Consider the following 18,096-nt stretch of genomic DNA (forward strand, 5'->3'; position numbering starts at 1 on the left):
CACGCCCTGAGTGCACCTGCGCCGTGCGCTTTACACTTTGCGTTTAGATCGTTAAAATAGGGCCCTATATGTTTGTACCCTGAAGTGTGAGTTGTTTGGAGAGTTTCATGGTGATGTCCATGCCATTCTTCAGCCAAGAGAGTTGTGGGTCAGGGATGCCCTCAGCGTAGCACCGCAGACTGGCTGTGACCCCCGGCTCGCGTGCCTGGCTCTCTGGGTACACCCGGATAACAGGGGGCACTATGAAAAAAAACATTGGAAAGGACAAAGTGTAAGCAAAGATATTGAATGAATGAACAAACAACATAATGGGCTGCATTTCCCAAAAGCATTGTGAGCCAAGTTGATTGTAGAGACCATTGGTTGCAATGGTTTTATGATCTACTTAGGTTTACAATGCTTTTGGGAAACGCAGCCCTGGATGGTCAGAATGATAAAATAAAATGTTTTTTACTCTACTAGAAAAGCTTTTAAATATCCTGTATTCTATAAAATCATCTCAGAAACTGTCACTGATTATTTTTTATTGCTAATAATATTATTTCCTTTATTTAACCAGTTTACTTTATTTAGAACATTGAGAGGAAATGGGAGAAATGAGAGGAAATGTTTGGACAGCGGTGGCGAGGGCACAATTTTGTGGCACGCAAGGGGGTTGATTTAATGAAATGTTTTGCTTCAAGACATAGGGGGTTGAATCTGAACCTTAAGCTCCCTGGGACTCACACTATTTACTGTGGAGTTCAACTCGTGATTGAAAAGCAGAAATCATTTAGTGTGAAAATCGCAAGCTCAGGTCCTTGTGGTGTTCCAAGATCAGCTCATTGGTAATGAGCAGATTATGATAATCAGTAAACCGTGTGAAAACAAAGCCATGCATGAAGGAAATGTAGGAAAGCATATCAGCAAATCTAAAGTGTTATACTGAGTTTGAGAAAGTCTCTAATATCATTTTAAAAGCACAAGTTTAGAAATCAATATCTTACACTATTTAAATATTAATATTATAAGATAAGTGCTGCTTTTCCATTTAAAAAAGTACCATAAAAGAGGCTGGAGTGATTCAAAGCACTCTGAAGCCATTAAAGTAGATTTGTGCGAGAAAAAAAAAACAAAATTTAAGGCTCTGTTTACACTAGTGCGTTTCGTTTTAAAACCCATAACCTTTCCTACGGTTTTATCTGTCGTTTACACAACTTCGGCAATTTCAACCCCCCGAAAATGGAGACTTTCTAAAACACTGCAGACCCCGTTTTAGTTTGAAAATGCCGGGGTTGTGTTTCAGTATGAACAGACCAAAATTAAGACTTTTGAAAATGATGTGTGGCTGCCCACATTCGCACTGCGAATCCTGAATACGGTGTAAACAAGAACATGGAGACTGAACTGCAATCTTTGCTGGCTTTGTTGTCATTTTTAGCAGCCATTGTGCAGTTAAACTCTGCATTTTTTTTAATACTGCAGCTGCCTACATGAGCAAGAGGCAACTGTTTACACTTGTACGCACATGCACAGTGTGCATGAACGGTCATGTGACATGCGTTTTTGGTTGTGTAGTATAGATGGAGAAAAAAACAAAAAAAAAAAACAGCATGCGGTACATGAGATGCATCCTTGAGTCCAACGGTCTTTCTTGGATGCCAGTTGAATACTTGATTCTGATTGGTGATTAAGCATTTGTGAATATGCTTGTATATTTAATATGTTCATTACATGGAAAAATACCTGGGATAATCTTCAAAAACCCTCAAATTTTGAAAACAAAACAAAATAAAACAACAACAGCATAAAAGTTTGGGAAAAAAAATATTACAGTAAATAATGACAATTTTTGGGTGAATTATCCCTTTATTTATTTATTAAAATTTAAATTCTTTTATTTATTAATTTAAATTATAGCTGGAGAATTACATTAGAAAAACCAAGTGGCAGAATTTTGGTTAAATGAGCTAAAACATAACCAGCACTCTCTTGTTCTTTTTCTTTACTAAGCTTAACCTAGAAATGATATAAAATACCTACGAATGACTTTTCTTTCTCTATCTCTCTCTGTGCACCTGTATCTGTCTTTGTGTCTATTTTATTACCTGGGGATCGACTTGAGATTGTCCCCTGTGTGAAACACATCAAAGCTGACAGCTCTATCACAAAATTCTCATGGCCCCTCGTCTCCTCCAATCTCCCTCCTTTTATTTCTCTGCCCTCCTTTTCTTTGTTTTCCTCAGTGTTGTTGATTTTCTGTGAGAATAAGCAAGTGCTTCGGCTCGGCAGCGTGTAAGTCCGCCATCACTGGACCGGATAAATTCTCTGTGTGTATTCGTTCCTCCGTGAAATTGAGAGTCAGATTTATTAGTTTATGTTTGTCTTTGTCTCTCTTGGTGTGCGGACGTGTCCATTACATGCGGCACAGAGAATTGTGTGTTTTTCTAGTGCTTTTGTATGTGTGTCGGTGCTGATGAGCTTTCAGAGTCCTCGATTAGAGTTTCCTCTCCATTTCACCATCTGTGAGACTCAGCAGGTCTCTGTGAACCTGTCTGAACCCTTTCATTTTCCCAGCTAACACTGCTCTTAAACAAATAACGAAAAATGACACCCACTCACACAATGTATACATTCATCACAGTCGAGATGGTTATTAATATTTTAGTTTTTTTTTTGCCTGTTTTATTAACCTTGGTTAACCATCAAACAAAACCCTGCATTGAAAATAAAGTAACAACATTATAATGTCATTATTGTAAATGGAAAAAGCGGTAAGGACAACAATTTAAAGTCTTAAGGTTTGCCGTCGTTCACGTGTGCTGTGTAGGAAATTAATTACAAATGGTTCATCTGCCATAGAGAAATGTAAATGCTTTAACTTAAATTAAACTACACATATGCAATAATAGTTAAAAAAAAAAAAAAAAAAAAAAAAAAATCAGCAAAATGAATGTGGGGTATTTGAAGAAAAAAGAAAAATATTATATATTCCAATATTCCATTGCTCTTGGTCATCAGGAAGCATAATTAGGTAAAGGGGAGCACTATTGCCCTTGTGGCTGAAAACACAAAAAGGGAGAACATGTGTCACATCCCTTAATTAATTTCTCATTTCCTCCCATCTCTGACCACGATTAATTGCTAGGCAACAACTCTGGAGGCGTTCAATTGTTTTTCATTCAATTAAATTGTGATGGTATCATTTAGAGCCATTTGATTGCTGTGTGTTTCATGTGTCAATGAGAAATAGCAAGGGAAAAGGTGGCAGGAGACCAAGGAATGGTGCTAAACTTACATTTCAGCCTCACAGAACAAGAAAGATGCAAAAAACTAAAAAAAAAAACTCTTTTAATATAAAATAAATGTATTTCATTATGTATTATGCATAAATCTACATTACAAACTTTAATTAAAGTAGAAATATAATAATAATAATTAGTATTATTTTTTATTATTATGCATGAATCTGCATTACATGCTGTAAATACTATAATTACAATAAATTAAAAAGTAATAGCTGAAACATAATAAAATTTAATATTTTATGTATTTATTTATTTTTTATTAGAAATATAGAATAAGTGTAGTTTTTTTTAAATGCATTTCATTTAATTTACTATTAATTGCAAAAAACAAAAAAACAAACAAACAAAAAAAAACAAACATTTAAAGGTCCATTTACAACAAGAGCCAGGGCCCTGAACCAGTTCAAGGAATGAAAACAAAAACTGGAAATGAAATTTTAATAGGAACATACACAAAAATGAAAACTAAATCAAGTTTAAACATTCTGAAAAGAAGCACTATTTGAAATTACTATTAGCCAGTTAATAACGTTATTTTACTGTTCTGTTTAATATTTTAATTTGGCAGTCAAACAATCATGAATTCATGATATAGTATGGCCTATGCAAATGTGATGTTGATGCATACAACGAGAGTGAAATGCCCACGCTCAGTTGTCAAGTTATCCTTGCAAGTTGCAAGGCAATGTGCTACATTAGCTGCTGGATCTCAGGAGTTCATCCAGTTATCCAGTTTATCCAGTTAAATCCAGCATTTGAAATCAGCGAAAATTGAAGGGTAGAGTATATATATATGTATATATACATATTAAACACGTTGACAGTAAGTATTGTGGTTTTATGTATGGTCAGTCTTTATATTATTAACATTTTCCTAAAATCAAGCTCAAATGGAGTTAAGGTTTTCACTAGCGAATGTCAGAGATTTGTGTTCTGTCTGTCACACCAACTTGGGGTGCTTTTAAACGCTCCTGTGCGTTGATCATTGTAGCCAATCACAGACATATATGTTGAGGGAGTGAACACAATGGCCAAACAGAGGTGTTTACGAATCCGCTCAACAGCGTTCAAAGCGTCGCATTTTTAACATTTCAGTACTGACTTGGTATTTAAGTAAGTACTTTTGACAACACTACATTGCATTATTTTATTTTCTTATCAACAGTTTTTTTTACAGTTTACAAATGTTGTAGCTATGTGGGCGGCACTGGGCACTCAGTTTTTACTGCCGTTTAATATTTGGCAAAAGGCTTGTGTTATAATAGATGAAGTGTTACGCACAGGCTGTATTGGCTATGACTAGACAGCAAATACCAGACTAAGACACTCTTCTGTGCTCCTCAAAACATTAGTCTTACACACATCGTCTAAAAAAAATGCTATAATTATTTAAAGAACCATTTTTTTTATTTACCCCTGCACTGCAAACAAACAGATACAGTATCCAAAACGCATGCAGGACTTCATTTATGATTGAGGCAGGTGGAGCTACTGTATGTATGAGATTTTGCCTATAGTTTGAGGGTCCGCTGGAGTTACAAGGTTTAGTAACAATCTCTATAGTATAATGTTCTGTCGTCAGTTTTGTCGCCTGTCGCTTTAAATGCTCGAATGGATTCTGATTGGCTGTCATTATTTTTATTGTTCATCAGCTGAAAAAATTTATTCTGAAAGTGATTCCAACAATATCGTTTCTCTGTGCCATGATCATTATAGTTGTTTAGTGAACTCTACTATTCTCTATTCAATTTTAAGAACTATATCTTTATAATTATTGTAATAATTATTGTCCTTGGTGTGAACTTGGTAAGTCTTTCTCCAATAAAACTTCATCAACATATTTCAGCTATTACATTTGACTTATTTAGTGATTATTAAAGCATGTAATGTATACGATGTCACATATGACATGATAATGTTGTCAAGTACTCGTTATCACTGTGTTTGCCATGAACATATACATTGCATAAGATACTGTACAGTGCAGTGGATATTTGATTTTGGATTAAACTCGTGCACTCTCAAATAGTTGATTCTGATTGGTCATCATGCAGTGAATATGCTTGTATATTACATACCATTAACCTGCAGGGTGTGTGTTTGGAAAAGCTGCTCGTAGCCGTCTGCATGGCAGGTGTAGTTGCCCATATGTGTAGTGGTCACCTTGGTAATGTACAGTGATCCATCATCTCCGAAATCCTGTAAAAAATACACAATACTATCAACACTGTGACCTTAAAGAGATTACGACACACAAGTGCAAACAACAACCCAGAGCTGGAAATGCCTCCTATAATCAACATTAGCTTGAATGCATAAATCTGTAAATAAAAAAGGGGGAGTGCAATCAAGCATCCATATACTGGACAGCAGAGAAAAAAGAGAGCAGCTTGCAGTGAAACTGTTCTGTAATATAAAAAAAAAAAAAAAAAAAAAATACAGAGGGCAGGAGAGAGAGAAAGAAAAGGAGAATGAGGACTGTTAAAAAACAGGGTAATCAATAGGAGCAGATTGCAGCGGACATTTGCATCAGTTCTGCTGCAGGCCATCATTAAAGCTCTACACACACCATTTATTCTCCACATACTGCTTCTGAGAACGACAAACTTAAAGGGACAGTTCATTCAAAATTCTAAATTTTGCCATCATTTACTTAACCTCCTTTCTGCAGAACACAAAAGATGTTTTTTTTGTTTCTACGGTAACACTTTAGAATACTGATCCTTCATTAATGAATAACTACACAGGAACAAATGAGTAATGCATTATTAACACTATAGTAACTACTATTAACTAACAATAAACTCTGATTAATGAATTAGTAAGTAATAGTGCTCAGTTGTAGGTGGTAGTTCACTATTAACTAATCAGTAACTACTGTTTTTCATACCTCCCAGAGAACTACTAAGAACTACTATATACATGTTCATAATTAATGTGAATAATGCATAATGTTTAATTAATTCTAAAGTGAAGGTCATGGTAACCAACTAGTAATGACTAAAGTATTACCAAATACTTAAGAAGGAATTACTAATTATTTGGATCAATATTCTAAAGTGAGAAACATAACTCTCTAGTAACTACTGAAGTCATTGTAAACTTTTGATGTTGATGAACAAGCCCTTTTCATCACAATGTGCTCTAAATGAATAAAAACAGCAGTACAGTAAAAAAGTGCTTTATAAAGAGGAGACTGAATATGAAATGAAATCAGATTGCACCAAGTCATTTGAAAGTCTAATGATAAGAATAGAAAAAAGAAGAATCAGTACGTAGAGCAACAAGCAGCATCAGAGACAACAAAGGCTGAAGAGAAACGGCATCAATGTCCAAACAAAACCCCATGAAGCTAATGAATTCAAACACCATTGTTTTACAAGGTCAACTGGCCTTACTGACATCCTGATGCCCAGGAACACGCAAGTATTTATTTCAAGGACCATTCAGATGGTTCTGATTAAATATGTTAATTTTGATTTGATTAGGCTGCAGAATGCAGTTGAAGCCAGAATTATGTAGTAAGATTGAAAATATGTGGACACTCACATGTATTGCACACAAAACCACAATGAATGTGTACACCAGTACTGTGGAGAATTTAACTAACAGTAATGATGCTGTCAACTTACAGTTAATGAGCTACTTTTACCAATGAGCGCCCATGTAGCAGCTTTAAAACCTAACAAACTGAGGCGATAATCAAACACGCTCTCCAAACCCATCCTCTCTCTCTCTAATGTTCTGTTGGGAAGTGTGATTCATTTGATTCCCTGTGTGACATTTTATATGATTTTATAGCTAAATATTTAGAGTAGTTAAATGTTGCTGTTTCTATATTTATAAATAAATATAACTATTTAGTTTACATCTATCTTTTCAATAAAAAATAATACAAATTCTGTTAATAACTTGGTGTAACTAATTTTCCTAAGCTTGAGTGTAGTACTGTATAAGGTTATACTACACATGATATACAACAAACCACTGCAAAATATAAAGCCAGGATATGGCATCATAAACTTCATGGTAAATTAACAGAGAAATAGGATGTCTTGAAGAGGCATTGAAGAGTGCAAACCATCAGCTCCTTCGTTTCCCTTGACTCTGAATCAGCTCAATAGTGCAGGCACCTTAACCCAGTCTTCAGATTTGTGAGTCACCAAGGGTTAATGTGGTGTTAGAACTGATTAGCTTCAGGGTTCTAGCATCATGCAAACCCAAAAACATGAACCTACCTGAGAGGGGATCTGCAGAAAGGAAATCAATTCAAAGAACATCTCAGTTTCAAGAATACAGTTAACTACTGGTTATCAGATTTATGTTGCAGTTGATACTTTCAAATGATTACACATCTTTAGGCATTGTTTTTCTTTAATTTTATCATTTATCTTTTTGATTAACCTTAAAAGAGAAATATATCAGGCCAATATATTCAACTGTGAGAGACCATATGCTAGCTCAAACAGTTCTTCTTGCTGATCCTTAAAGTTTTACCCACAGTTTCAACTTTAATCATTAAATACTCTTCTTTTGTTTTATGTATTCAGGGAGAGGTTCATAATAATGGCCATGTGGTGGTCTTAGTAGAATCCCATGATGCAACGCTCAGCAAGCGCCCTCATTTTAGCACATTAATGTGCAGTAGATGCTTCCTTACATGAAGACAGGATTCACTGAACTTAACGATATTACCTCTAACTATACTTGGATTAATGAGGTTCTCTCTGACGGCAGACTATAAAACAGACAAAAGAATGAAAGAAGCGCATAAAGATTAAAATAAAATAAAATAAAATATTTATAACATTGAAAATAAAATTCACTGAACTTAACTTTAAAACTTGGATAAACAAAAAACAAAACAAAACAAAAAACATGCATAAAGACTTACATCAAATCAGATCAAATATTTGTCCCAGCATAAACGCTCCAGATAAATGATTTGTTATTAAAGCGTCTACGTTTGCAAACCACTTTTAATTTGAACAGAAAAGCAAGCATACTGTATACAGTATTTGGCATGGCAGGCAATACAAATAATAAATAACAATTGCCTAATGCAGCAAAGTCCTGCTTTTGGACCAGGCCCGGTTCCAGAATGTGTCAGTCATCCCAATTTTGGGAGTGAATTGCTGCGGATGGGCCAATTTATTGAAATGTGCACATGGCCGCTGGTCAAGCATAGAAAAGTTTTATTTAAATTCTGAATATATTATATTAATTATTATACTAGACAGCCTGCAAATAGCGCTCCCTTTATAATCACTAAAAAGCTGTCACACATTCATCATGATCTTACAAAGTTGCATTATATATTAATCAGTGAAACTTAATACACAATAAATCTGTTATTTACATAATGTCTGCACTTTGTTAGAGATGATTTGCGAGAATGCAGAACTGGACACACTGGATAAAAACTTGAGCGCTGAGTGGATTCTAACTTAAAACACCTGTGATTGGCCATTGCATTCAAGAAATCAACAAACATGTCTTTGATTGGCTACATTGCTCACCTCTGCAAAGATACGCACTGGACTCTTTTGTGCTAATATGCTAGTATTACGAGAAAAAAACAAAAACAGATGAGAAAAACAGATGACAAAACTAAACTAAACTTTAAAAGATGATGATCTCTCCAGTAGATACAGGAAATGCAGAATATTAAAAATTAAAATAAATAAAATAAAATATAAATTAATTAAAAAAATAAATAAAAATGAATTAAAAAATAAAATGCAACATGGCTTCATGTGGGAAGGTTGTGACAGACAAGATGACATTGATTGCTCTAGGAATGCAGGATACCCAACGGTATGTGAATGTTTTTCTGCATACTAGAGTCTTCTGGTTTAGGTCAGCCAGCTTTGCTGTCCTAAAGGATTGTCTGTAGAGCTGCTGACATTTAAACAGGCTTTCCTCTGAGTCTGTAGATTATTCATGTAGATGCTACCATCTTGTGTGAGTGTGCATGTCCCTTCTGGCTGATATTGTGGTAGGAAGGTTCTAGAGATGGATCTTGGCAGCCGCAGACTCCTTCCTCATTTAAAGGCCTCATAAACGTTTAATGTATCGAGGATGACACAGAGGCTAGTGTTGACTCAATTGATGAATACCCCAGTGAGCTGGGCTTTTGGCTGGTCAAATATATATACACACAAGCAGTAATAGAAATAAAAGTAGTGTAACATACAGAAGCATGAAAAGCTTTCCTCTACATTATATGGCACAAATAATCACTATCCTACATCCTTAAAAAAAATGTCTGGTAATATATTTGTAGAATTAACTGTAGTGTATTAGGAATACAATTTAAAAATTATTGTATGTATTGGACATTGAATGCCCGAGTTATAACAACTTCCTGTTTCATGGTAAAACATCAAATTTGTCAGACCACCACGGACGCACCCTTCAGCGAAAATTCTAGATCTTCACAATTTAACATCACAAAGGCCTTTAGATTAGACTGACCAAATATGACCTTGATCTAATTAAAGTTCTAGAAGGAGTTTGTTAAAGTACAACATCTGAAAATGGCAAAAATTTTAAACATTTTCATAAGTTAATTCAAAACATCTGACTTCCTTTTTATGTGAAATTTACTTGTATGTGAAACGTAGCATCAGGGGCACTTCGTTGAAATTTTGTAGGTGGCGTTATCGAGCCATTTTGACACGCCTAATTATGAAAGTTAATCACGGTGTAAAACATGTCATTTCCTGTTTGCCACAGGTGGTGCTATGACTGTAACTGAACATTGCCATGTATATGTCTTCAGGCCAGGACTCTAATAAAACATGTGAAGTTTGGGGCAGATCGGACATTGTATGCCCGAGTTACAACAACTTCCTGTTTCATAGTGAAACATCAAACTTTGCCAGGCCGCCACGGACATGCCTTTCAACAAAAACTCTAGATCTTCACAATTTAACATCACAAAGGCCTTTAGATTAGACTGACCAAATATGACCTTGATCTGATTAAAGCTCTAGAACAGGGGTCTCACACTCAAATTGGCGGAGGGCCATTGCTGTGATTGACACCTTATAGGAGGGCCATATTAACATTCAAGCGCAAGAAAGCGCAACATTTCAGAAAATTTACTTTCCTTTGCATTATTTCTCATTTACTTCAAATTTCATTAGGCCTACTAAAAAAATTTATACCTATACTATAAATATTTTATTTACCATACTAAATGTAAACAGCAGTGTCTCTCTCATTGTTACAGAGAGTAATATAATTATATAATACTATTACTAATATAATACTAGGCCTACAAGTATAATATTATTAATTGCAATAGTCTGGTGCAACTTCTCACATCCAACAAGGTGCATGGAATAAAAAAAAAAAAAAAAAAAAAAAAAAAAGTAATTTAGGAACAAATTCAGCAACACTTGTGGCGTGGAGGGGTCAGAAATGAACAAAAAACTGGAGCTATATCACCTTTATTTTGCCAAAAAATAAAAATCTCTCATTGTTAAATACATTATTAGTTTTTAACATTTACACAGCTGAGACACATTTGTCCAAGATGCCGTTTGAGCATCGGTAATGTTTACTGGTAGCATTGGACGCGTTTCGGTGGTTTAAATCAACGCTCGTGACTTAAAGTCGAGTGCTTTTACTATAATTTAGGCGAGCGCGCTCATAATAGAAGCGACGCGGTTGAGAGTGCGGCTCATGGTTGCATAGCAACGACAGACGGCACTGGAGCGAAAGCAAAAAGAAGGAGAATGCGGCGCGGCCGCTTATGTGACGCGATATGTGAATGCCCCCATAGAACGGCAACTTTTTCTTTGCATATCAGACAGGTAGCAACTAGAGAATAATAATAATAATAATTTTTTGTTCATGTTTTGATTATGTTTTATTTTTGAGATCAGTTGCGGTCCGGGTAGAGGGGGAGGGCGGCAGTTTGAGACCACTGCTCTAGAAGGAGTTAGTTAAAGTACAATGTCTGGAAATGGCAAAAATTGCACAAATTTTCCAAAGCTAATTAAAAATATCTGACTTCTTGTTGGTTTTCAGATTTTGCTCAAGAGACTTTTTTGTAGGTATATGGGACTGTTAGATGTGTGTACCGAATTTCATACTTGTATGTGAAAGGTAGCACGAAGAACGCTTGATTGAAATTTGTAGGTGGTGCTATCGAGCCATTTTGCCACAAGTAATTCTGAAACCCATATCAGATGTAAATTTTCACCATTTCTGATGCATGTGCAAAGTTTCATGAGTTTTCGAGCATGTTTAGGCCCTCAAAAATGTTATTCATTTCGGAGAAGAAGAAGAATTGGACGAGCAATTACAATAGGGTCCTCACACCATCGGTGCTCGGGCCCTAGAAAACTTTCTCTGACAGATTGCAAACTCACATATGCATATACACAAATATATAACACTGTGTTTAATGAATTTGTACTTTTAATGAATTTGTCTTTTATGTTAGACAAACTCAGTTTCTACCCTGCAGCATATCCCAAGAGAGACATACCGTATTCTCTATGCTGCTTTCATTTAAGTACTTCTGTTTAATTTTTTTTTTTTTTTTTTGTTAAATGTTCTCTTCCTCTTAAATTACTTCATTTCATATTGACTCAATCAAGCATCATAAAAGACTGCCAAATCCATTTAGTTTCTCTTGAGTATTTTCTCTCTCAATCCTCATTTACACTAATGTGCTTTCTATTGAGTTGTAGCCACATTGAGTGATGTTGCGTTACAGTGTGAACATTTAAAACATCACTCATATCTCAATTTGGTATCATGGGGCTATATTCCATCAGCTTGGGTTGGTTAAGGTTGCAGTAATAAATATATATTATTGCTGGAGTCTGGAACATCTGAAAACTTAGAGACTTTGGAGACTTTAATTTGAGCTCTTATTTATAGGTTTCTTTTGTGAAATCCCACCTGGCCTCGTTCAATGTTTCACTCCAAACTCCTTTACGTCAAAAGCTAAACTGAGCAGAAAGCACATTAAGAGAGACAAAGTAGATTAGACTGAACATCTAATGATCTCACACCATGTCATATAATTTCAAAAAAGGTCGCTGTTGAATGTACGTTTGCACTTGTGTGTCACACAGTTTATCGGCTTGAAAGTGCTGCCACTCACTTTTCAACAGCTTTAAAAAGGTAGCTGATTGCAACACTTTCCAGATGGCTTGCCTTGCACACACACACTTGACAAGTAAAAGCAGACTGTGGCAGAGACAAAGTTAGAGTAAAGGGGCATGTCACTCACATTTATGTCCTCCAGCTCCAACATGTTGAGGGCGTGGTTGTTGCGTCTCCAGATGATTGGCGGCAGCTGGTCTCCAGTGATGGCACACGTGAGAACAGCGCTCTGACCCACCGTTACCGTGGTGATGCTCAGCTTTTGGTCTTCGGGAAGGCTGAGCTGATAGACCTCTGAGAAACAAGAGGAAAGAAAGTGTAGTTTATATCAGCTTCAGCTCTTCTTTCCCCAGTAAATTTGTTAACGAGGTGTCTGCGTCAGCCATTAAAATATATTTCTAGTTCACTTCTGGTTCACAGAAAATGATTTGATATTTTTTTTGCACACAGCTACATTGACTACCTGTGATTTCTAGTGAGAACATCAAACTGGTTTTCTCAGATGCCACATTACCGGTGTGAATGTTGCTTTCTGTGACACATAACATTTCAATAAAACAATAAAAACTACTGCAGACACTTATGAAGAAGTGTAGTTTAAACTGAATTTGAAAAGTCTACTTCTTTTTGTAAGTCATGCTCGTCCAATGGTAACACATATGCATCATTATTTAAAGCGCAAAAAGAATAAGTACAGAGCTCCTCTTGCTATGGCCTGACAGTATTACAGTATTAAGTCCTAACCGGCACTAACCCACACAAACACAGCCTCTTGAGGGCAATATGTCTGATCTCTATATTTGTTTGTGAGTTCTTTGGATGAAAAAGATAGCACAGCATATCAAAGGTCATGTTTTTTCACTTTTCAGATAGTCAGTACTTAGACCAGATTTCGTTCAAGGCCCAAAGTGAGGCAATTAAGTTTTTGTATAAAAAATATTCTCACAGGCCCCGTTTTGCTAAGATCTCCAGTAAAGGGTAATTGCACAAATAGCCACATGTGCAAATAGGTCGTACCCAATTTTAAAGGAGGATTTTGCATGTTTTTTTTAGTATGATGATTTTTGTATTTCTATAAAATGATAGCATTTGAGGATACCGTAAATATAGAATATACATTTTAGAGCTATTTATTTGATACCACACTTGCTACAAACCACTACTTAAAGTTGACTTTTTTGATGGTATCAAGTTTGCTTTTGATTTTATACAGTACACTTTTGTTATTGTTAGCTAAAATTAAAACCAAAACTAAAACTATTAAAGATAGTTTTTTGGTATAATTGAGTATTTTTTTGGTATAAAAATAAATATTACTTGAAAAACGTATGGAAGCTTGCATCCACCATGGAATAAAAAATATAAAGGTAATTCTAACTTTTTATCTCACAGTCTCACTTTTTTCTCAGAATTGCTACATATAAACTCACATTTGTGAGAAAAGAAGTCAGATTTGTGAGATATAATGTTGCATTTGCGAGAAAATTCAGAATTGCGACAAACTCACAATTGTGAAAAAAAAAGACAGAATTGCGACATACTGTTTGTTAAAATAAGTCATAATTGTGTCATATAAACTTGCATTTGCAAGAAAAGAATTAAGAATTGCAACATATAAACCCACTATTGCAAGAAAAAAGTCAGAATTGCAAAATAAGAAGTCAGAATTGCGACAAACTTGCAATTGTGAGAAAAGTCAGAATTTCGACACACTCACAAATGCGTGAAAAAAGTCAGAATTTCAACATTCGCAAGAAAAAAAGTCAGAATTGCGAGAAAAAAGTCAATTGTGAGATAAGTTGCAATTATCTTTTAGACTTATAAAAATGACATTGGGACATAAATTATTAAAACTTAAACCTAACTCAAAATATTAATGAGTACTATAATAATATAAATAATACCAAAATAACAGCAATTCACTTCACTGTGAAACATACAAGCTAAGTCGGATTAGAAATTAGCCAAAATTATTTACTCTATTTTTACCTTTTGAACAGCATTCATTTTAGGAAGCATGCTTATAATGCCTTAAAATACTGCCTAGGCAGCTTACTGGATTTTGGAACAGATCAGGTGTGCAACAAGCCTTTACATTTTCTGGCTCTGAAATGTCATCTTTCTCATAACATAGAAACAAACACACACCTGGAGCGGGACAAGGATAACAAATAAACCCGACCCCCAATTCTATTTATGAGCCCCATCAATCAACTCCTACTCTTTAGAGAATCTGACGAGCATCTAATACGACTGAAGTCGCTGTACTGCCCAAGGCAAGAGCTGAGATGGCTTTACAATCTGACTCATAGCTTCACAACACTCTTTAGGATGATCATGACAGGCTTTGTGCTGCTTCAAGCACAAATCTCCTGATAGTTTCACTTAGTTTTGAAATTAAGATTTTAATGACGGTGAGAATTAACAGCTGCTCCTACAAGCCTCTCGGTAGAAATACCAACCAAACACGGCAGTTCATTATAAAGGCTTCTTTTCAACTAAAAACTATTCAACTTAACATCTAGTTTGAATTTAATTATCTCCACAGCCAAGCCTTAACAGTGTCATTTGGTCATTATAGAATAGCTGCTGAAGGATCCTCGTATATCATTTCTTGCTTTTTCTACAATGTGAGAGGAATAATAGAGCCAGGTGCCAAGCACTTCTGTCGGTCTAATTAACAGTAAAGTCTCTTCATTTGCTTTTCAGTGGAGCTGTACTGTGACCTTTTAGGTTCAACAAAGCCACCTGCTCATAAAGCAGACAGCAACCAGCCTTTAAATGAGAGAGATCAGAAAAATGTCAAAACTAGAGTTGTCAAGGAAAGAAAGACTTTAACATTTGGATACTAGCGATGTAAAATAGTTATGCTCTTCCCAGTTGAAAAAAAAGTACACTTCTCTAATGTACTTAAAGTGCTCTATTTTCGTGCACTAATTTTGCACTTTATATACTAAAAATTCTTCTTTAGTACTGGTTAAGATCATCTGAAGAACATCTAAGTGTACTCAACTGTGCTATTTTGAGACATGAAATATGAACTTAAATGTGCTTTTAATATACAATCTCTGTATTTAAAAATATATATTTAGTTACCACTTGTAGCACACTATGGGTTCAAATGTACTATAAGTAGTATTAAAAAAAATAAATAAATAAATATATATATATATATTTATTTTTCATCAATTTTCATTTTTGGGCGAACTAACCCTTTAAGTTAAATACATTTTTCTGTAACATGAGAACAGCTCATTTCATTCCATAAAGAAACATTTTGTGTCTCTTTTTACATACAGAAATACTAAGAACTAAAAACCGTCAATAAACCAGAGAAATATTGCTCTGATTGAAATAAATTATTTATTCAATAACTTATTTAACAGATTTCTTCCATAGACAGCTTCAGTGTAGTTTGCTAGTTTCTTCTGCTAGCTTACATTAGCTAACTACTTTTTATTCAAGAGTACTTTGACAGTACAATAACTACTTTAACTTATGGCAGCCTGACAAGATTAAAAGTAGCTTCCTCAATAAAATTGCACTGAATCTTGATTGATTTGATCTCATTCCCGTGATCATGTTAATGACATCTAAAAGGATTTTCAGGTATTTTAATTACAGAGATGCACACAAGTGAAAAACATAATCAAGCTGCAGCAAAACAAATGAGTACATGGGTTGGGATATCTCAAATGATTATGCAATTAAAGATCCTGGGAATTATAACCAGCTTGCACGCAAGACAAACATGCCTCTCGCCTCGCAAATGGCAATTTCGCATTTCAGCGCTGTGCTCTCATTTAAAGCTAATTTACCAAATTAGTCAGTAATGTCTCTTATTCATTGTGTTGCTCTCAGCTCATATAGTGGATAACAGCAGTGTAGAGCTGATGCACCTTTAGCAACCCTCATTTAATGTCAGATTTATTCGGCATGGCACACTCTATGCATTCATGAGTGATTTCAGGGGAATACTTCTGTGGAACAGTTATGAGAGAGAGAGGATCTGAGAGAATTATGCACCATAGCGCAAATGCATGAGCGTCACTTTTCATGTATTTATCCAGAGATCAGATTTGCAGTACAGGTTGCTTATTTCTAAGTCTCTTAAGTCTTCCAATATCAAATTTACACCGCAAAGGTGACACATAAGCTTCTGAAGGGGCACTTAAAGGATCAGTTCACTTCAGAATTCAAATTTCCTGATAATTTACTCACCCCATGTCATCCAAGATATTTATGTCTATGTTTCTTCAGTTGAAAAGAATTATTTTTTTTAGGAAAACATTCCAGGATTTTTCATTACATAATCACGTGAAAAACTTTTCTCCTCTGACTTCAAAATCATCTGACATAGAGAGCTGAGCTGAGCTGAGCTGAGAGCAACAGAATCATTGTTTTTTACCTTTTTTTTTTTTTTGTTTTGTTTTTTTGTAAAGGCCGTTTTTTGTAAGTCTTTGCATGTTTGCTTGCTTGGTACTTCCGCCTATGTCACGCATGACCTTCGCAGAGTTAGTGGAAGATGAGCATTTGTGATAAAAAAAAAAAAAAAATATTTAAAAATATATATATATATAATTATATAAATATATATTTATTTTTTTTTTTTTTTCTTTAGAAAATGGCCTATAGTTTTGCTAGAAAAAACCCTTATTCCTCAGCTGGGATCATGTACAGCCCTTTGAAGCTGCACTGAAACTGGAATTTGAACCTTCAACCTATTGGTAGCCACTGAAGTCCACTATATGGTGAAAAATCCTGGAATGTCTTCCTCAAAAACCTTAATTTCTTTTCGACTTAACCCTTTTGCAACCTTATGGACATTTTTGTCCATTTCAGTTTTGTTTTTTGTTATAAGTGTGCCTTTGTTAATGCCAACTACATAAATTTGGGCTCAGATGTTTATTTTTATTGGAATTTTAATATTTCACCCTCATTTCTTTAAAAAAAAAATCAATTTTACACTAAAAAAATTCACTCAGGACCTTAAGGACAAAAATGTCCACATTGAAACCCTTTAAAACTGCATTTTTTTTTAACCCAGGGCCATTTGACTATAAAATGATACAATATTTGCAAATAGGCATTCATTCTATCGGCAAGGCTTCAAATTTTACATTTTTACCAGTTTTTTACTAGATTGTGCCATATTTTCAAATCTGGTATATAAAAGAAATACTCGCTTTATTTGTGTTTTCTGCTTATGCATATTAGAGTCTATTATAGAGTCAATTTGAAAAATAATGCAGCTATAATTGTGTGGGTATGTTGGTAAGGATGTCAGAGTGTAGTTTGCAAGTGTTTACTGAAAATTTAATGTGTGTAATTAGTTTGAAAGAAATTATATTGTACTGGCAATCAAAAATCCCACTCCATGTATGAGTCACACCCTTGGCAGGGTCATAGGGCCATGTGAAAACTATGAAAAAGGTCAAAGAAGGTTAATGAGCTTCGAGGTTTTTCTTTTTCGAACAAACACGCATCTTAACCCTTGGTTGCACTTTTTCACTTGTTATTGTTTTTGTACGGAGATAAAAGGTACGCTTGAATTTGAAGTAGAAGTTCAGAAGCCCCTAAACACATTGTTTTAGTTTTCACCACAAGAAAATGCTGATTGTTTAGTCTGGTAGATTTTATACAAAGTTTGAGTTCACACAGGTGTCCTCACAGCCAAAGC

General features: G+C 34.9%; 1 protein-coding gene across 1 annotated transcript in view; it reads right to left on the reverse strand.

Moving 5' to 3' along the window:
- Positions 1 to 18,096, reverse strand: part of fstl5 (follistatin-like 5) — a 156,289-nt gene that overhangs the window by 52,852 nt on the left and 85,341 nt on the right. The window contains exons 8-11 of the mRNA XM_067401694.1: positions 12,544 to 12,710; positions 7,526 to 7,537; positions 5,366 to 5,486; positions 79 to 240 (exon numbers count right to left, since the gene is read on the reverse strand). Of these exons, the coding sequence (XP_067257795.1) occupies positions 79 to 240; positions 5,366 to 5,486; positions 7,526 to 7,537; positions 12,544 to 12,710 (462 nt within the window). The remainder of the gene's footprint in view (positions 1 to 78; positions 241 to 5,365; positions 5,487 to 7,525; positions 7,538 to 12,543; positions 12,711 to 18,096) is intronic.

Source organism: Chanodichthys erythropterus, chromosome 1 (genome assembly GCF_024489055.1).
Source record: "Chanodichthys erythropterus isolate Z2021 chromosome 1, ASM2448905v1, whole genome shotgun sequence".
Lineage (NCBI taxonomy): Eukaryota > Metazoa > Chordata > Actinopteri > Cypriniformes > Xenocyprididae > Chanodichthys > Chanodichthys erythropterus.